A 21,617-nucleotide genomic window follows, 5' to 3' on the forward strand; every position below is an offset into this window, starting at 1 on the left:
AACAAAACTAAGGCCCCGGAAGAGGGAAATTATTCACCCAAGATCACATGGTTCTTTCTGCCAAGACTAGTTCTGGAACATAGGGCTCCTGGCCCTCTGCTTTTTATTCCACTGCCTTCGTTTGCCTCTGGAGCTACCCAGGAAATTCAATTCATCAAACATCTTACTTCTCCAAACATTCTGGCTAAGGCCTTTCTACACATGTATAGGAAAACATAACTGCCCTAAATTCATAATGCTCTTATTAAAGGCAAAGTTAAGTATTCCTATAGTCTCCCACCTACAAGTTAATGTAAAAAAAAAATGTGGGGTTTTTTTTGTTTTTAAGTCTTGCCTTTCAACCAGCCCTGGAGTAATTTTAAATAGAGAGTTTTCAATGGAAATTAAAGCAGCCTTGTGGTAAGAGGTGCTGCCCTTTGGTCTGGGCAATCCTACAAAAGGTATAACCAGTTTCAAGACTCCCAGCAGCTACTGCTGCTCTTCTTCCTATTCCCGGCTCTTTACTCATCTTCTGGCAGCTGTCTGAATGCCTACCAGAGGAGCTTCATACCTCTGATTACATCTGGTCCATGATCAACATTCAACAATGATCCAGAATCACACTACAATGTGAATGCTTTCAGAGCTGGCTTTGAGAAATGAAGTAGGGAAGAAGCCATGTTGGCCAAGGGTGGCCGAGGGTTAGAGACCAGTGGTGATAGGAATAGCAGACATATATGGGGTAGCAGGGGACACAAGAAGATAGGCTTTAGACTGCTTTGTGGATTTGCCTGTCACTGGACTGGCATCCTCTGACTGGAGGAAGAGAGGAACGGGAGAATTCGTATGTGGGATGCAGCAGGAAGGACAAGACCACACACCCCACATCATGTAATCAGGCCTCCAGACCCATGTGTACGTAGTTTCTTCTGCTCCCATGTCTTTGCCTGTTACTTTGCTTGAATAAATCATCTTACCCTTCAGGTCTCATCTTAGGGATCGTTGCTGGCCCCAAACTTTCCTCACAGGAGGGCTCCTTCATGCTGGATCATTGTTGCACTTCACTTATGACCTGTACATCATCTCTTTACCTTTTGTGCCTCTGTGTGGGCCAGCTTCTCAAGGAGATGGACCTGCCTCGTTCATCGCTGCACTCCCAGGCTCTGGCCCCGAGCAGGCCCTCAGTGAAGATGTTTGTCCTGCTGCATGGACTTATCCTGCCCAAATGGCCGATTACCACATATGGTCGAGGGTGGAGCTAAAGCTTCCTAGTGCTCCACACGGTCATGAAGCTGAACCTAGGACTTACAGGGATTGCATTGAAGAAAATGTGTGTGGAGCAACACATTCAATAGAGAAAGCAAACACAGGAGGAACTGCGGCCACTGTCCAATGCAATCCCTGTAAGTTTCTAGCCATTGCCGGCTGAAGGGCAGTGCCTAGGGAGAGGGAATGTGATTGAGCATTTATGACCATGTGGGAGCTTGGGCTGTGTGGGTGGATTTCTGGACCTCGGCACACGGCCCTCTGTCACCCTCAGGGAAGTCCTGTGCTCCCATTGTTGTTTGTGGTCGTGTTGAGTTGAGATTCTCCACACATCTTTGTCCAAAACATGCTCTCCATTCCCGTTATTCAGGGTCCATATAAGGACTGAGGATGGGGAGAAACAGCAGAAGTGGGTGGAGATAGAAGGAGGCCCAAGATCTGAAGGAGTTTCCAGGACAGATAGGAAAATAAGGACAAAAAAAGCAAAGAGAACACCTCAGACATCTCCTGAGACTCTGACGGTGTGTTAGGAGTGGGCTCAGGGAGCATTTTTGTTAGTTTTCTTTTTAACACACTCCTTGGGTGATTCTAGTGTACATCCCAAGTGTGAGCAACATCAGGTCAGAGGTGGCCAGGCCTGAAAAAACAAACACCTTTTAATTAAATCAAAATATCCAAGAGTGGGGCTTGGACATAGCATTTTAAAATGAGCATTAGACTAGATGTTTCAAGCTTGATACAATACTTTGTTGACATCTTACAAAATACTAATTTTGCACAAAGTTTTCCAGAGGGTCCTGATTTAAGTCACCCTATATAATAAATCTCATGACTCAGATGAGACTTTAGTGCCATAAGTTTTTAATCTGTCATAATTGGGAGGTTTGGACAGATGAGAGCTTACTGGGCTCAGCTGAGAGGGAGGAGGACAGATTTGTGATTTCTCTAAAGTCTTTTTTAATCAACTTGTGAGAATAAGATACTATATTCAAACTCAACATTCCGGCGACCAGAGTGAAGGGCAGGATGAGGATCAACTGAGGACCCTCCACTATCACAAGATCCCAAACTCCAACTTTTGTGGAAGAAGCTGAGCTCAATGTCAAGATGCCCCTTGTTCAAGGATTATATGCAGGCTCATTCCATGAATGTAAGAGAAATGACATGAGTTCATAATCAAAAGCTGGAAATAATTTCTATAGCATCTTAAATAACAAATAAAAAATATGTCAAGGGAAGAAAGCAAACGTTTTGACAGTGGCCTCATTAAGACATGCTTCCTATTCTCCCGGGGAGGCTTCAGTGAGAGGACGTCGTCTTCAAATTAAACCCATGAGGGAAGGGGTTCTGTTTACACGAGGCTGGAGATGTGTATTGCTCTTCTGTTTCCTGTGCTTTGGTGCATTTCTGAGGTGGAGGAATTCCAGCTTTCAGCTTTCCTGATCCAAGAATGAGAATCATAACATGCCTAAAGGATAACATGACGGCTCCGTAAATATCTGTAGCAAAGGTCCCTGAATGTTTCGAGAACACAAAGACTCTCAAAGGCTTCAACAGAAAATCACCAAGTATCTGTCACAAAACCTGAGCCCTCAGCTTCACCCATTGATCTCCCTGGAGTTCCATCCCGTCTTGTCTTTGGATCCTGAATCACTTGTAAACGATATTTGGCTGGAGAATGTAGCTCACACAGGAGCTCAACAGCCTCTTAGAGAACAGACGTGCACATGCCTGTCCCCCTTCATGGCCAACATGAGACTGCCCTAGTTTAGGAACGCTCTTCTCCGACCAAGGGACAGTGGCAACAGTTCCACCTGTGTTTGCTTTCTCTATTGAATGTGTTGCTCCACACACAAAACCTTCAGCACCGAGGCGTTGCTGAATCTTTGTGCCTTCCAAGAGAGCTCTACTGACTCTTTACTAAGGCCTAGCATTTCACAAACAGGGGTGTTTTAATTAGCTCTTTCAAAACGTTTGTCATCTGTTATCATAATAACAATAGCTCTAAATTTATAAAGCAAATGTTTTGTACATATTATTATTCAGTTGTAAAATAACCCTGCAAGGTAGAAATTTCTGCCCCCGATTTGACTATAAGGAACCTGAGGTTCAGCGTGTGTGTGATTTATCTGCTCGGTAAGAAACCGCCCTGAAACTTAATGGCTTTACACAATGACAACATTTATTTTGTTCATGAACCTGAAGATTGGCCAAGTCTTGGTGTGGATGAGTGATTTTATTTCACTAGGCGTCATCTGGGACAGCTCAAAGGCTGAGCACTGGAATCATCTGAAATCTCACTCATTCGCATACCTGGTGGTTGATGCCACCTGTCAGCTGAGTGTTAGCTGAGACTGTCCGCCAGAACCCTACTGAATGCCTCTTTATATGCTTGGGCTTCCTGACAACATGGTGGTTGGGGTCCCAGGGCAAGCATCCCAAAGAAGAGAGAGAGCACCAGGCAGAAACTGAACCACCTTTTATGCCCTGGCCTCAGAAGTCACACATCGTGACATTCTACTCAGCTAGACCCCGAAAGTGATTGGAAGAGACTCATGTTAGAAGAGGGTGTTAAGTAGAAGCAGGACTGACAGAGGTTTAAAAGAGACCCATTCACTTATTCAAATAATTTGGGCATAAGTGAATAGGGAGAAAGCCATGTCGGAGCAGGAAGAGGGGTGGGGAGAAGGGGCACTGGTATTGAGGGCAGCTCTTTCTCCGAGAGTCTGCGGAAGAACAGGAGGGAGAACACAGACTCAGTGCAGACTGATGTAAAGCTCAAGGCTCTCTTAGACAGTGAAACTGAGTAGCCGTCTGGGTATGGGCTTTCAGTTCCTCTGGAGGGGATATTTACATGACAGTATTTGGTTGTTTATGAAACCATTTGGCAAGCTAAGGTGTTGTGGACAGATACTGGATTGACGGGCTACCTGTCTCGGGTCATATTTTTAAATTCACCTGGTGTGATGTTTAATTTTGTGTGTCAACTTGGCTGGTGCTCAGATATTTGGTTGAACATAATCCTAGATATTTCTGTGGTGGTGTTTTTTGGATGAGATTAACATTTAAATTAGTGGGCTTGGCGTAAAGCTGGTTATCATCCATACTGTGTGTGGATGTCATCCATTCAGCTAAAGGACTTAATAGATGAAACTGAGGAAGAGAAAATTCTGCCAGCAGACTGCCTTTGGATACAAATGCAGCTCTTCCCCGAGTCTCTATCCCAGTGATGGTGAACCTTTCGAGCTCGGCATGTCAGCATTTTGAAAAACCCTAACTTAACTCTGGATCCGTGTCACATATAGATATTTTTTGATATTTGCAACCATAGTAAAACAAAGACTTACATTTTTGATATTTATTTTATATATTTAAATGCCATTTAACAAAGAAAAATCAACCAAAAAAATGTCATAGGTTTGCCATCACTGCTCTATCCTGATCACCTGCCCCATCAGGTTTTGGACTCACTAAGCCTCCACAATCATGTAAGCCAATTCCTTAATATAAATCTCTCAATAGATGGATAGGTAGACAGATAGATAGATGATACTGTTAGATGATAAATAACGTAGAAAGAAAGAAAAAGAAAGTAAAACAGAAAAGGAGAAAGAAAGGAAAAGAAACACAGAAAGAAAGAAAAATAAAGACAGACATACACACACACATCCTGATGGTTCTATTTCTCTGGAGAACCCTGACCAGTCCACCTGGGGTTCTTCATACTCTATTGCGCAGGTAGCCATCGGCCCAGAGCTGAGTTAGCCTTTATAGTCCACTTTGCATAAATGCTGAGAATCTCTGAAGCCTCAAATGGATACTTGTTACCTGACTGCTTGTTGAATGAAAAATCGCTGAGTAACCCCCCAGTGAGTTAAGCCTTTTGTGATGCTGAGAAAAATAATGCCTGTCTGTAAGGGTAGAACTCCCTATCTTCAAGTGGACTACAGACCCAAGACATATCCCTGCTAATGAAGCTTATCAATCACATTATTAGGAGGACAGATGATTTAGCATTAAAAATGATACTAAGGAATACTATCTGACTTAACACTAATAAGAAAACGTGGGCAGCTCTTTGTTTTACAAAGAAAAATTCTCCACATGATAACAGTCAACTTAGGGCTACATAGATGAGTCGTTTTATATCCAAAGAAAGTCCTCTTTCTGTGGCCTTTGTCACTTTGACACTCTTTTCTGTGAGATAGCAGCTAGCCTGGCACAGTGGAAAACCAGGCGTCAGGAATCAGGAATTATGTCCCTGATTCGGCCATGGGACCAGGCTGTGTAGCCACTGGCAAGTTGTTGGAACTTTCTGGGCTTATTTCCTTACCAGTAAAAAGAAAGAGCTAGACCGTATCACCCCTGATGTCAGCACCAGCCCCACTGTTGCAGAATGTTTATCTGGAAACTTGAATATAATTAATCCCTTGCGTCTTCAGGGACAGGGTTCATGAGGCAAAACAACAAAAAGCTGAAATGTGGCATAAATGGTGACTTAATTAGCTTTCTGTGGAAAACTGGTATTTCTTCCTTCTAGTACCTCATTCAGGTCTTAGCTTTGCCAGATTTTAAAGGAATCAAACAAAGGGCCAAAAAATTCTTGCATTTTGAAACACAGACATTAAAATCTCTCCAGTAGTTTGGTCCAACCAGGAGAGAGAAATCACGCAGTAATTCAAATAGAAGTTAAAATAAAGAAGTGTTAAACCATGGTAAAAGCATAACCATAACATATAGAAAACTCTGTATGGTATCTCAGAGCTGAAGGCGAATGGCCAAGTTAAGGACAAACTCACTGGAGAAGGAATGGTCAGCCCAGCAGAAGGCATAGAAGTGCGTTGGTTTGGCTAGGCCAGAGCTGCTGGAGTTGCTGGGCAAACAAAAGGCCCCCCTCCAGAGTTCAGGTGGGGAGCAGGCAATCAGCAGTGGTGGCACAGGTGTGCAGTGGGATCCAGGTGTGCAGTGGGATCCAATTGTGCAGTGGGATCCAGGTGTCAATGGGAATGGGAGGCTTGCAGGCCATGCAGGGCTTGCAGAGGACATGGTAGATCTGTGTGGATACAGGGGCCATTGGCAGGCTGTGTGCAGGCTGCAGGGGGCTCTGGCTGCTGTGTCGAGAGGTCTGCAGGGAGGTTCACCAGCCAAGGCTGCAAGGTGCTAGAGGGCTCACATCCCGCCTGTGCTGAGGCAGGGTCCCCTGGCTGTCCTCACGCACCCCGACCCCAGCCCACACTGGAGATAGAAGGAGCGCCTCTTCCTCCTGCCCTGGCCCCCCTGCCCTCTGAGGAAGCGCCTTCATGCTCACTCAGCAGTGCTGGAATGAATTCTCTCCTGTCCTCACAGAGCTTCTACTGAAGGTGCATTTGGAGTTGAGAGACAAATTGCTAAGCGACATAGCTGTCAAGCCTAAATGTCTTTTGTCTTCTGGGATTTTCTCTGAGTAATTTCCCCTCTTCTGGGCCTGGGTGCCCTCAAGAGGCTTTTAGACAATTATCAGCTCCCCTTTACTGTCTGGGGACAAAGTTCCATGTACCTGGTGTGTTCATGGGATGTCTCAAACGAACAGTTCTCAAATGGCCTGGCTGGTGTGGCTCAGCGGTTGAGCATCAACCCAGGAAACAAGAGTCAGCAGTTCAATTCCTGGTCAGGGCATATGCCTGGGTTTTGGGCTTGATCCCCAGTAGAGAGCATGCAGGAGGCAGCCTGTCGATGATATTCCTCTCTCATTGATGTTTCTATCTCTCTACCCTTCTCCCTTCCTCTCTCTCTGAAAAGCAGTAAAAACATGTTTGTTTGTTTGTTTTTAAAAAACAAAAAACAGTTCTCAAATGTTCTTCATGGACTCTTAGGGTCCCTGAGACCCTTTTGGGCATTCTGGGAGGTCACAACTATTTTCAGAGTAATATCATTTCTCTCCGGGGTTGACATTTTGTGGGTAAAGCCGCTGGTGCTTTAGCCTAAATTGAGGCAGTGGTATAAATGGTTCTAGGAGTCATGCATGCGCAGAAAAAGAAGAGCCGGTCTCATTTATGAAAGTCCTTGATGAAGCAGTGAGACGTATATGACATAATTAAATCAGCCGTGGAGGGCATGTCTCTTAAACCTCTGGCTGACGAAGTGGGAAGTGCACAGGCAGCTCTTGGGATGCGTCCTGGAGTACAGCAGCTGTCCAAGGAAAAGCACCGGTGGGACTGAGCTGTGAGCTGAACCAGGCGTTCCTTTCACAGAACAGGTTTTACTTGAAAGAGACACCGACAGACAAACTGCGGATTTTCAGACCTGGTATTTGACAGATATTTCCTGCAAGGTCAGTGAAGTGAGCTTGTAATTTCAAGGAGAACAGCTGATTTATTGCCAATGATAAAATACAAGCTTTTAAGAGAAGATTAGAATATTGGAAACCATGTCTCCGCCACTATGAGCTTGGCAGCTTCTTACTTAACCTTTTCTGATGAGCTCAGCTCTGATGTTACTGAATGAGGTGCTTTGATTTTGCATAATGAACTGCATCAGCAGTTGGAAGATCTGCATAACTCAGTGAAACACTATTTTCCAAGTGATGAATTTGTGATGCTACAGAGTCATCCCAGGGTAAAAGATCCATTCAAAGTGCAAGACAGCTGAATGGGTTTTAGTGGAATAGAAGACTTTAATTGATAGAGTTTCAAATTCCATCTATCAACTAACCTTTAAGAAACTACTATTGTTGCCTTGGCCAACGTGGCTCAGCTGGTTGGGCATCATCCCCTGCACCGAAGGTTGCTAGTTCGATTCTGGGCAGAGCACATGCCCAGGTTGCAGGCTCAATCCCTGATAGGGGCGTGCCGATTGATGTTGCACTCTCACACCTATGTTTCTCTCTTCTCCCTTCCTCTCTCTCTAAAAATCAATAAGCTATTCTTAAAAAGAAACTACCATTGTTGAGTTTCAGTATGGTATTAAAGAAAAATACCCACGAATATCTGAAAAGTCTATTAAGTTACTCCCCCCTTTTCCAGCTGTATCTCTGTAAAGCCAAAACGTATTCATATGTGTACTTCAACCAATTTACTTACATTACTAAATTTCTTTAAAAAAGAGTTTCTTTATATTAAAACATGTTATTTATCTCTCTCTATAAAAGCCTAAGCAACCTTTACGACCTGATGACTGGACAACAAGCTGGTAGCTATGACACGCACTGACCACCAGGGGGCAGACACTCAATACAAGAGCTGCCCCCTGGTGGTCAGTGTACTCCCACAGCCAACCTCCTACGGACCCTTCCCCTGCCTGCGGGCCCGAATGGCCCCCACCTGTGCATGAATTCATGCACCGGGCCTCTAGTGTTATACATTTATTGCTATAATATTTGAATGAATAAGTAAATAAATATTTCAAATATTTTTGGCTTTCATTTAAAATACTAGAGGCCCGGTGCATGAAATTCATCCACTGGGGGTGGGTGTCCCTCAGTCCAGCCTGCCCCCTCTCACATTCTGGGACCCCTCAGTGAATGTCCTATTGACACCCACAGTCTGGCAGCAGAGGCTCAGAGCAGGTGCCCTGTGTGTGTGTGTTTGTGTGTTTGTGTGTGTGTGTGTGTGTGTGTGTGTGTGTGTGTGTCCGGTGGGGCCTGCCCCCAGCTGCACCACGTAAGCTCAGAGCAGGAGCCCCTTGTGTGTGTGTGTGTGTCCGCTGGGGGCCTGCCCCCAGCCGCGTTGGAGGCTTGGAGCAGGTGCCCCTCTGTATTGATCTCTCAGGCTCCTAGCCTTGTCTGCGTGTTGTTCTCTCCCTTGAGCTGTGGCCAGGGCAGGGTGCTGCCTGCAGGCCATGCTTGCCTGCTCACGGATCACCGTGGTGACCCGCGAGCAGGCCCTGCTGGGTGCTGCCTGCTGGTGGTGCTTGCCTGCTTGCGGGTCTCCGAGGCAATGCCTGCTGGGTTCATGTTGCCAGGGTGACGCCGCCAGCATCTTGCCCCAGCCACTATGGGTGCTGCCATCTTTGTCATGGAGTGATGGTTAATTTGCATATTACTCTTTTATTAAATAGGATAATGGATATTGATAGCTATGACCAACATGAACAAAAGATCTTTGGGATCCTCAGCAATCTTTAAAGGCACATAAGGATTCTGAGACCAAAATGTTTGAGAACTGCTGTCTAAATAAATCTCCATTAGCCACTTGAATTCACAAAATTGCAGGAAGTTATGAGTGCAATGACTGAGGCCAAAGAGGAGGCGACTGGCCTAGTCAGGGTCACACAGTGAATTGGAGGCAGGGGCGGGTATAGAGCAATGGTCTCCTGCTTGTTTCTCAGGACACTCTTCAGAGTGCCCACGTCAGCATTTTGAGATAGTCAGGCCATAAAGAGGGAGCGATGTCACCCTCCCCTCAACAGGCATCCACTCTAATAGGCACTGAGTATCAACTAAGTCTCTGGCAGCTTGTTGCTGCTGAAGTCAAAGTAAATAAGACATGGCCCATGTATTGGGGGTAGACAAGCTCAGTGTATAGCAGGAAAAAGTACATGAAAGACATATAATGACTTTCCCAGCATATAATATATAGTCTAATTATATTATGCTATTATCATCATGTGATATTATCTATATACTAGAGGCCTGGCACACAAAATTCATGCATGGGTACAGCCCCTAGGCCTGGCCTGTGATCAGGGCCACCTTCCCCAGCTGCCTGCAGCCGGCCCTGCCCCCTGCCACCACCCACCCTGGTTCCCCGTTCGCCATTGGGTGATCGGAGCCTGATGACCAGGGGAAGGGACCGAGAGGTCAGCCATTCCTGCCTGCTTGCCAGCCTTGCCCCCATTACGGGTTGCCCTCTGTGTGTGGAGTGACTGGCAGGGCGGAGGCCTTGGCCTTGCGCCACCCACGTCCCCCACCACCCATCCCTGGTTCCCTGTTTGTTATTGGGCTATTGGAGCCTGCCGGCCAGGGAAAGGGACTGAGAGTTGGTCAGTGCGCTTCACAGTGACTGGTCGAGTGTTCATTCTGGTCATTCCACTGTTTGGGTCAATTTATATATTACCCTTTTATTATATAGGATATAAAAGCCGAAATGACCCTTTGACTGTTCAACCGGAAGGATGTCCGGTCTAATTAGCATATTACCTTTTTATTATTATAAATAATATACAGTGGGGCCTTGACTTACGAGTTTAATTCATTCTGTGACGGAGCTCATAACTCAAATTACTCGTATGTCAAATCAAAAGTGAACGAGTGAGACACGTGATGCTAGGCTGATGTTGTGGCATTCACTGTGATGTTCGCTGCGCCAACTAGCGGTGGGGTATCTGAAGCTGGCTCATAACCCGAATTTTAGCTCACAACTCAAAGCAAAAAATTGGCCGAGAGGGCTCGTATCTCGAAAAACTCGTTAGGACACTCGTAAGTCAAGGCCCCACTGTAGTATAACATAGTGTAACTGACAGTCAATACATTTAGTCTAGGTTATAGGAAGTACTTTGGGGTTGTAGCTGGCTTGCAATTGTGAGTATGCCCACTAGGCCCATGGCAAAGCAGAATTGTGAACTTGAGAACTTTGCCATTAGCTGTGCACCATTCTGCTTCCCACGCTCTTCTGCTTGCATGAGTTTCCTGTGCCTGCCATAACCACTGACCATAAACTGGGTGGCTTAAACAACAGAAATGTAGTCTCTTGGCATTCTGAAGCCTGGAAGTTTGAAATCAAGGTGTCAGCAGGGCCATGCTTTCTCCAGCCTCTCCAGGAAGAATCTTGTCTCTCTTAACTTCTGCACTTTCTGGCAATCCTTGGGGTTCCTTGGTCTGTAGAAGCATCACTCCAGTCTCTGTCTCTGTCTTCTTATAAGGACACCAGTTATATTTAGGGCCCACCCTAACTCAGTATGACTTCATTTTAACTTGATTTCACCTGCGGAGACCCTATTTCCAAATACGGTCACACTCACAGGTTCTGGGTGGACATGAGTTTGGAGGGAGACATTATTCAACCTACTGTGCTGCTTTGTTCCTGCCTCCAGCCCGTGTGCTCAGAGCCTGTTTGGACCAAAGTCCACTTGGATTTTCCCTCACCCTTTTCAGAGCCTGGAATCCCATGGAGCACCACCCCATTCTACTTGGTTGATGTTTTAAATGGTTGCCACAAGCTCACCCCATTTAACCTATGGATTTAACAAATGATTCATTCAGGCCCCAGGACTGATGAATTTGTGAAGAAGGAAAAGAAAAAGCTGAACAACTCAATAGTAAAAAAAGGGGGCCTTTGCTGGGTGGCTCAGATGATTGGAGTGTCATCCTCTGCATCAAAACGTGGTGGGATTGATTTCCAGTCAGGTCAGGGCACATACCTAGGTTTTGGGTTCAATCCCTAGTCAGGGGTGTACAGGAGGCAACCAATAGATGTTTCTCTCTCACATTGATGTTTCTCTCTCTCTCAAAAAACCAATCCTATATAATAAAACCGTAATATGCAAATTGACCTAACGGTGGAATGACTGGTCACTATGACACCCATTGACCACCAGGGGACAGACACTCAATGCAGGAACTGCCCCCTGGTGGTCAGTGCCCTCCCACAGGGGGAGTGCTGCTCAGCCAGAAGCCCTGAGCTGGGCTCATGGCTGATGAGCGCAGCGGCAGTGGTGGGAGCCTCTCCTGCCTCCTGGGTAGTGCTAAGGATGTCCGGCTGAGCTGGCCTAAGCTGTTAGTCGGACATCCCCCAAGGGCTCCTGGACTGAGAGAGGGTGCAGGCTGGGCTGAGGGAACACTCCCCCCCCCCCACCCAGTTCAAAAATTTCGTGCACCGGGCCTCTAATAAAAATATATACTCAGGTGAGGATTAAAAAACAAAACGAAAAAACCTAAAAATAATCCTTAAAAATGGGCTAAGGACTTGAACAGACATTTCTCCAAAGAAGACAAAATGGCCAGCAGGTATATGAATGGCCCTCTCTGTGCTTTAGTTTCCACATTTGTAAAAGGGTGATAATATCCTACTTCTCATGAATTAGCAAAAGATGTAAAGCACTTAGAACAATGCCTGGCAATATAGAAATGAGTTATTATTACTATCATTATTATGTAATTTTTGTCCAGCTAATACAAATTTTAGTATTTTACTAGTTCCTCCTTCAATTCCCTTATCACCCCTTCATCACCAGCGGTAAAACAGAGGCTAGTTTGTAAATGTGCCTTTGGTTGTTTTGTTTTTTAATTCTTCAATTGTTCCTTACATTGGAACCAGCCCTGGGGAAAGTGCCTTTGTTGTGATGTCTTAAAGGACCAAGCACCAGGTACCTGCTGAGCAAGGACTCTGACATCACAAACTCAAGTTAGCTCCAAGCTATTGTTAGTGTAATAGTTGCCTGTCTGCCTGTCTGTGAGTAGCTTTATCGGTAACATTAGCTCTGCCAGCAGGCACACCAGTGCCCTCCCATCTTTCAGATTTTATATAATGGAGCCCAGGGCACCTATCTCGACTATGCAGGGGTGGGTCTGTTTCCAGCACCAGGGAAAAGTGAGAACTGAATAGGGATGGGGCTCTCGGTGTAGTTAAGAGAGAGGTAAAATAACTGTAATTTCATAGCAATTACCTACAACCAACACCGGCAAAGGCGCCAGTTTTCCATTATAAACCCGAACCTCTGCTGGGAGTGATTTGCAAGGCAGAAAAAGGCACACAATTAGGCTCTCGGTATGCAAGGCCTCACTCCTCCATACTAAGGCCACAGCAAAGCAAACTTCGGGGGGGAAATAATGTGTTGAGCTTTGAGAATGCATTGCTTTACTCCCTTAAAAAAATATCTTAGTAAGTCCCTCTTTCAGGATGTTGATTGGATTGTTTGCAGCTTTGCTAGTAGGTCTGAGGGCCTCCCTGTGAGGAGCCGGGTGCCTAGGCCACCAGACGAGGCCACGGTGTCCAGGGGAGCCAGCAGCAAACCAGGGAGAGTGGGTGACCTCTCCCTCTACGTACCATGTCTGGGGACAATAAACCCCTCCAGGGAAATGAATTCCATAGAGATCAGTTCTCCAGCCTTTCTGTGTGTTTGTGTGTTTGCTGAGAATGAATTCTTACACAATTTGTGTCCCTGCAACCCACTCAGAAGTAAAGATAGACTTGCCTTTCAGACATTACAAAAGCAAAAACATAAGCCATGCTGTTTTGAGGAGGGTTCCTGGAAGGGGAAGTGTGATGAGCAGAGCATGCAAGTGCCCAGTAATGCTACCTGCTATTGTCATATGTGTTCCTGTCTATCCCCCGCCCAGCCCACAAGGCCATGATTCCTTTGAATCGCCTGTACAGTTTCCTCCAGTGCCTTGCACATAATTGATAGTCAATATGTATTTGTTCAGTGAAAGGATACTTTAAAATGAATGGTTTATTGACACTGCAGGTCCAGTACTAGTCAGAACTAAGTGTATTGATTAAAGTCTTGAGTCTGCTGACGAGTGAGATATAGGGAGATAGGGTCGAAGTCTGAGGTGTTTGTCCTCACGGCACCCTCATGGAGCAAGGACCAAAGGGTCAGAGAGGGTGAAGTACAGAGGAGCACACTGAGGTTAGGTAGAGCCAAAGAAAAGCATTTGTAATTGTTAGACCTGTCCTCGGAATGGACTGCCTGAGAGAGAAATTCCTGGTTAGTGGGAACAGTCAAGCACAGACTCGATGATTACTTAGGGCGCAGCAGTTGGTGGCCCAATGTCATTGGTGTTAGATGATGTGATATGGAAGTTCTCTTTTCCCCTTGGAATCTAGGGATCTGTGGTTTCAGAAAGCCATGACTCTGCATAACTGCCACACTGGAGACTCACATTCTCTCCAACCCTTACCCTATGCCAGGCATTGCCCCGCAGACACACTAGGAGACAAGGGTGAATACCTTCAGGGGTTAGGTTGGGGCAGGGTTCAGTCAGTTCTCTCCAGACCATTGTTTGGGAGTTACAATCCTCTATTCCAGTGGTTCTCAACCTGTGGGTCGCAACCCCTTTGGGGGTCGAACGACCTTTTTACAGGGGTCGCCTAAGACCATTGGAAAACACATATATAATTACATATTGTTTTTGTGATTAATCACTGTGCTTTAATTATGTTCAATTTGTAACAATGAAACTGGGGGTCACCACAACATGAGGAACTGTATTAAAGGGTCGCGGCATTAGGAAGGTTGAGAACTACTGCTCTATTCCTTCTTGCTAATACGCATGCACGACTCAGGACTCTGCTCTCTTTTTCCTAGGCTGGGATCGATGGGGAAAGCATCGGCAACTGCCCCTTCTCTCAGCGCCTCTTCATGATCCTCTGGCTGAAAGGAGTCGTGTTCAATGTCACCACTGTGGATCTGAAAAGGTAAAAGGTGCTATGTTAATGAGGAACGTATTTAGCTGCAGGAACAGAGAACCTTCCCTGAGGGAGGGAAAAGCCTTCCCATGGCTCCCGGCAGCCTCCTCGGCCAGTTCCCTAGTGACAAGAGGCTGCAAATGCCAGTGTCTCGCTTGGGACTGAGCGCTTCGATGCTCAGATTAGGAAAGTTCAATTAGCAAGGAAGCAGGAGGGAATGGGCGTAGGGTACCCAGTTGAGAATGCCTGGCACAGAGATGGGCACAGCATCTTAAAATCCAGGAGTCAGCCATTCCCATAGTTCTAGGGGCCCCATCCTGGGGGATTAGCAGGGCTTCAGGGGCCAGAGTCTGAGTCTCCAGGGAGGTGGAATCCAGCCCATTTCCCCTGCTCCATCCCAACCTTAGAGTTCCTTAGAGTGAGAGCTCTGGGTTACATGCAGGATGGAAAGTTACCAGTGTTCCTTTTTTAAATGCCTCATAAAAATACCAGGTATTGTTCACTCTCAGGAGCCGCATTATTTTACTTTTTTCAATTACAGTTTATTCACGGCTATTTTGTATTAACTCACACTCTTCACTCTTGTTTTCTATTTCCTCTCCACCACCTGTCCTTTAAGTGTGGCATCGCTGGGAGCTCACCCCCTGAATGCTTTATCATATGCCTCGACTTTCTTCCCTGTGAGCTTAGCGTCTTCGCTCAGTCCCCTTTATGCAGATTAGCCTATACCCAGAACCTGCTATCTTCCAGTTATGGCACCTGCATTTTCAGTGATCACTTCAAACTCTTTATGTGGAGAATGATATCTGTCCGTTTCCTTTGCGTTGGGCTCCTCTCCTGAATTCCTTTGTTCTCCCGTTTTCTAGGCTGAAGCATTTCCAGCTCCCTGCTCTTGCCACCTTCATTGTCCGTCAGTGCCCAGGCCAGGGCACTCTCCCACTGGGCCGTCTCTTACCTCCAAGCTCTCGTTCATTCTCACAGCCCACGCCTGGCTCAGGTCCCACTGCTGCCAGCTGCACTGTTTGCTCTTCAAACTGGCCTGCCTCCTTCTAGAATCTAGATCCTTCCAGGTCTCTCTCTCTCTCTCTCTCTCTCTCTCTCTCTCTCTCTCTCTCTCCCCTTATATTATATTAAGGTTATTCTCTCTAAAATGATGCTCTAATTACATGGCTCCCCCTGCCCAGGACCCCTCTGACACCTCCCAGCGCCTGTGGAATAACTCCTCTGCAGCCTTCCTTTGCCTTTGTCTTTTCCTTGGTTCTTTCCAACATTCTCTCCCTGCTTCTCTCTGACCTTCCAGCCGCTGTCAGGTTGGACGGCCTCCTGCTGCCCTGTTCTCTCCAGCCCCAGCACCTGGCAGATGCTCCCAGAGCCTGTCCCCACCTTCCTGAAAGGACAGATTGTCCCAGTGCCCCTGCAGCTTGGACCTCCCCTGGGAAGCCACCCCTCCCATCCCTCCACTCTCAGACAGGTCTGTCACTCAACCTCCTCCAAACTCCCCAGCACCTCTTGTCCCTGATGCCTGGTGTCATCGTTTGGTATTTCACCCATGTGGTATCTACAGTCTTGGCACTTTACAACTAGTAAGTGCTTTTCCATAAAAATATCACACAACAGATGACCTTGTAAAGGCCTGTCTTCTTCATTTTATACAAGGAAACTGAGATGGACACATTTAAATCACTTTCCCAAGGTGCCATCTTGAACTGGCAGGGCTGCTTCTAGACCCACTCTCCTTGGTTCAGATGCCATTGTCTTCACAGCACACCAGCTATGAAGTTTGTTTTGTCCTCCACATGAGACCTTAAGTCCCTCAGGAAGAGGCTGGGGTCATGCTTTGTTTTCTTGTATCAGTCATAGCAGCTGATTTACTTAGACCTCAGCTAATATGTTCGTCAAATAAACGAACATGCATCTGCTGTGAAGTTACTATCTGTGACAACTGAAGAGGGTAGCTTCCTTCAGTGGAGAAGAGGAGGTCTCTGATTACCACCCATAAACATGGACTTGTGTTACCTGGAGCTCATAATGGCAGAGGGAGCCACCCAGCATTCCTCACGTGCTTGTGCTGTTCCTTCATATCTGTTATCACATCGGACCCTGCCAACACCCTGTGCTGGAGGACAGCAAGTATCACAACTCCTGTTTTACAGATAAGCTAGCTTTCTCACTGCCAAAAGATAAGAAGGAAGGAAGGAAGGAAGGAAGGAAGGAAGGAAGGAAGGAAGGAAGGAAAGAAAGAAGAAAGGAAGGGAGAAAAGAAGGAAGGAAGGGAAGCAAGGAGGGAGGGAGAGAGGAAGAAAGATGTATATATACTAGTGGCCTGGTGCACGAAATTCATGCATGGGGTTGTGTGTCCCTCAGCCCAGCCTGCACCCTCTCCAATCTGGGACCCCTCGGGGGATGTCCAACTGCCGGTTTAGGCCCAATCCAGCCTGCTCCCCCTCAACTGCCCCCCCCCCCCCCCCCGCTGGCCTGCTTGCCTCCAAGGCCCCCTCCACTGGCCTGCTCACCCCCAACTGCCCCCACCTGCTAGCCTGCTCCCTCCCTACTGCCCTCTCCTCCTGGCCTGATCGCCCCTAACTGCCTCTGCCTCTGCCCCACCACCATGGCTTTGTCTGGAAGGTCTTCTGGTCTAGTTAGCATATTACCCTTTTATTAGTATAGATAATAAATAGTTAAGGAACTTTTAAATGTATGATATAATACACTTCAAGAAGTTTACCAATTTCCAAAACTGATTTTTTTCCTGGCACCGGCACTTACTGGCTGAGTGAGCTTGGACAAGTTACCTTACTGTTATGAGCCTTGGTTTCCTCATCTGCAGGACGTGGCGTCTTGCTGAGGGTCACTGTGAGGAGTTAGTGAGCAGCCGTGTGAAGCATCCGCATGTGGTGCTGGGCCTGCTCAGAGCCAGAGCTCACACGTGTTGGCTGTTCTTAGCATCACCCCTGCCTCAGGGAGCTGCAGATCAGTCAGGGCAAGAGGCTGGTACTCAGTCAGTAACCCGTGAGTTCGACCTGGCAATATGTATGTAAATGCTAAGTATCTAATTCCAACCATAAATGCTGAAGAGGACCGGAGAGAGGACCACAGCTGACCAGCACCCACGGGCAACGTCCCACGGAGCCTCAGCAGCCGTGGGCAGTACTTCCCAGGGTGCCTGACCCGGGAGGCCACTGTTCTCTCCAGTCACAGGAACAAAAGCAAAATAGCAAAACAAAACAAAAACCCTCTGTATCTTTAAGCTATAGAGGTAATTGCTAAAAAATAAAATCAGTATGGATTTCCCCTCCCAGCTGAGAACCCAAGCATTGCAGCTCTAAAAACACACACACACAAACAGGAGGAGGAGGTAAAGAATGTTCTTACATGGTCTGAAATGAGGGACGCATACAAAGCAAACAAAGGGACTGAGTAAATTAGATTTTAAAAGTACTTTCAGCCTCACTTGTCTAAGGAGCTGCAAGTGCCGGGTGCAGCTGGGCAGAGTGTGCTTGGGGGGCGATATGGGAGCAGCACCGTAATTGAAATTCCTCTCTTCCCCTCCCAGACTGATTAGGCCAGGAATTTGCAGCATTACAGATTCCTCTTCTCCCGCTGTTTACTTTTCTTCACTTTCCCCATCTGAAGGTTTCCGCTCAGGACTCCCACAAGTGTGGCACCTGAGAGAGCACTGGGGCGAACCTGGGGTCCCAGCCTGCTCCTGGAAGGCTCCATCGCATTCCTCCGCTTCCTCCTCTCTTCTCAGTGCAGCCCCCTCCCTCGCCTCCCCCCATCTGCTTGCCCTCTCCCCCTGACTTGGCTCCATCCCTTGTCCCTCTCTTGCATCCCCACAGCTGGTGGGAGGCCAGAAGCCCTGGTGGGCAAACAGGGCCCCGTCAGACACAAGCTCACTCGCCTTCCTGTTGAATATACCCTTAGCCACGCAGAGGACCCTTCTTAGTGTAAAGGTGCGAGGGTTGCATTCATTCATGTATAAAGTTGGGAATTCTGGGCAGGGCATTTTTGTTAAGCTAAGCGCTGAAGGAACCTTTGAAAGCAAAGTCCATCCTCTGCCCTGGGTAGTGAACGCTTGGCACTAATTACATAGTCACCTGCCATTACTCTCTGTCTTTAATAGTACTCAGCTCCTTCCTCTTAGCTTGCTCCTCTCTCAGGGACTTCCCGTGTCACCCCACCACCCTCAGAACCTCTCCAGCAACACCCCCCACCACACCCTAAACCATAAGTCTGTTTTGCTGACAGGCATGTTGGACAGCATAGGAGTGTAAGGTATGACACGCCCCAGGTTGCCCTGAACATGAGGTGCCCTGATGTCAGCCACCCCTGAATCTTGCTCTCTCCGCAGAAAGCCGGCTGACCTGCACAACCTCGCCCCTGGCACCCATCCGCCCTTCCTGACCTTCAACGGGGACGTGAAGACGGACGTCAATAAGATCGAGGAGTTCCTGGAGGAGACTCTGACCCCTGAAAAGTAATGGGCTGTTTATCTCCACAGCTAACGGCAGGGAGGGGCCCTGTAGGGACTGAAAATATCACAGTGTTAACGTCGAGGGGGCAGATTTCCAAAGGGGCCTTCTTCATTCAGAGCATAGGACCCTCTTTTCAAAGAGACAGTCCAGGGCACCCCTCCTCACCCCCAAAGAGCTGCCAGTCTCAAAACTGCTCCATAAAGTCCAACTGCAAGAGTGGGCGTCCCTGTGAAGTGGGCAGACCACTCCCCCTAAAAATGGCTTCAGGAGCACTGGGGAAGTCAGCGCCCCTCCATCCCCCTAAAGAAGTCCTCTCTCCAGTCCACTTTGCCTGGAAGACCCCCACGTGAAGGCAACATCTCCCTCATTTCAGAAGGAGAGCTGAAAGGCTAATGAAATGAAAATAAGCTTGGAGAGAGGCAACCCACAACTCAAAGCCACACAAAGGCATAAATAGTTGTAAATCGGACCAGGTCTGGTCTGAGGTTATAATTAAACATGAGAAAACGGACTGAGAGCAGCATCTCTTCTGAGGAAGGGCACAGGGAGGGGAGACCAGAGGCTGTCGCTTTCTGTCAGGTACGTGAGCTGCTCTCCATGGAAAAGAGGAGTAAAGGGCAGATGGGGCCTAAAAGTAGCTGGAACTGGACCTGTTTGTTATATTGAATTATAATTAGGGAGTGAGACAATCACCAAAGTTCTTTTTTTTAATAGAAAAATAACATTATGTATAGAGCTCGGACTTTATCCTGTAGGGTACATGAAAAGTTCTAAGTGAATGTGCTGGAGAGTCGATTTTCAGGCTTACTTTCCAGGTTGGGGGCAGGGCGATGAGGAGGGCAGAGATTGGAAGAGTTGGAGGTGGAGAAATCAACAGGGAGAGCCCTGGCTGCTGTGGCTCAGTTGGTTGGAGCATTGTCCCATACACCAAAAGGTCAAGGGTTCAATCCCCTGTCAGGGCACATGCCCAGATTGCCCAGTCAGGATGCATGCAGGGAGACAACCAATTGATGTTTCTCTCTCTCTCTCAAATCAATTTTTTAAAAAAATCCTTGGGTGAGGATTTAAAAAAAAAAAAAGAAATCAATTGGGAGGAACCAATTGGTGACATCCTATTGGTGAGGACCCAATCATATGACCCTCAACCAAACTGAGAGTGAAAAGCTGGGAAATGCAGAGTAACACATGGATACTTATTGAGCATGATTGGTCTCTGCTACAGGTCAATTACCTAACACCTGTCCTTCAAAAAATGTTTTTATTGATTTTAGAGAGAGAGAAAGGGAGAGGGAGAAACATCAATTGGCTGCCTCTTGCATGCCCTCTACTAGGGATTGAGCCTGGGAATTGAACCAGCAACTTCTCAGTGCATGGGACTACGCTCAACCAACTGAGCCACACTGGCCAGGACTTAAAATCGCTCTAATATTTAGTTCTCACATCTATAGAATGATGACCATAATGTTGATTTCAAGGGACTATTGTAGAAGATAGTGCTACTTATCCTAGTGACTGACAGAGTAAGAGCTCATTGAATAGCAGCCTGAAGAGTTAGAAAAAGAAGTCAATGCCTCTTTTGTGACCGTAAGGACAACGGGTGAGCTTAGATCTTAAAACCACAGATCCCAGTGGGTGTCTTTTAATGAATAAGCCAGATTCTGTCCACCTCCAAGGCTCATTTGCTTAAGTAGCAGAGACAGGACAAGGCAAGCTGCTCACAATCAAGGGTCGGAAGAGTCGGAAGCCATTAGCCTGCTTCTCGGGGAAGGTTTGGTGAGACGAGGAAGCAGAGATAATGGAGAAGGGACAGAGGGCAAGTCCACTCACTTTTCAGCTCATTAGAAAAAAGGAAGGTTAACACTCAAGCTGCCCTGGGAGCCCCTGAAATCACCAAAGGTCACTCCACAAGGACAGGAAGACCGACTTTCTTTTTCTCCAGGGGAGCCCCAACATCAGGGTTAAGGCCTGGCTGCTGGTAGGCGCGTACTGCATGTTGATTTACTTGCACTGGGGCCCTTTTTCAGTGGTGTGGCGGTCAGTGTCTGGTCAATGAGAAGTCAGTTGGGACTCTATGCCAGTGAGAGCCCTTCCATCTACAATCACGTATATATATTTGCTACTATTTACAAAAGAAAGGTGTTTTTTTTTTTTTTTGCGGGGGGGGGGGGGGGGAGCGGGCAGCTGTTTTACTTCCCAGAATGAAGCTGAAGTGCATGTCTAAGATGAGTACATTTGAAATAAGATATCTTAAAAACAATGGAGAAAAATGTTCACTAGTTAGAGCAGCGGTCTGCAAACTCTTCCGTAGAGCCAGGTAGTGAGTACACTTGGCTTTGTGGGCCATATAGTCTCGGCTACACCCCCACTCTTACAAAGCAAAAGCAGCTGCAGACAGAATGAATGGACATGGCCATGTTCCACTAATATTTTATTCATGAACGCTGACGTGAATTTCATGTTATTTTCACACGTCACAAGATAATATCCCTGTTTTGATTTTGTTTTGATCATGTCAACAGATGTTGGGCTGGATTTGGCCTGCTGGCTGTAGACTGCTAATCTCTGAGTTAGA

At 46.9% G+C, this 21,617-nt stretch overlaps 1 protein-coding gene across 3 annotated transcripts in view; it reads left to right on the forward strand.

Annotated features, from left to right (window-relative positions):
- CLIC5 (chloride intracellular channel 5) overlaps positions 1-21,617 on the forward strand; it is a 155,207-nt gene that overhangs the window by 98,092 nt on the left and 35,498 nt on the right. For all 3 annotated transcript variants that reach the window (XM_036317249.1, XM_036317251.1, XM_036317250.1), the window contains exons 2-3: positions 14,470-14,579; positions 18,922-19,047. In XM_036317249.1, coding sequence (XP_036173142.1) covers positions 14,470-14,579; positions 18,922-19,047 — 236 coding nt within the window. The remainder of the gene's footprint in view (positions 1-14,469; positions 14,580-18,921; positions 19,048-21,617) is intronic.

The sequence above is a fragment of the Myotis myotis genome, unplaced genomic scaffold, assembly GCF_014108235.1.
Source record: "Myotis myotis isolate mMyoMyo1 unplaced genomic scaffold, mMyoMyo1.p scaffold_m19_p_7, whole genome shotgun sequence".
NCBI lineage: Eukaryota > Metazoa > Chordata > Mammalia > Chiroptera > Vespertilionidae > Myotis > Myotis myotis.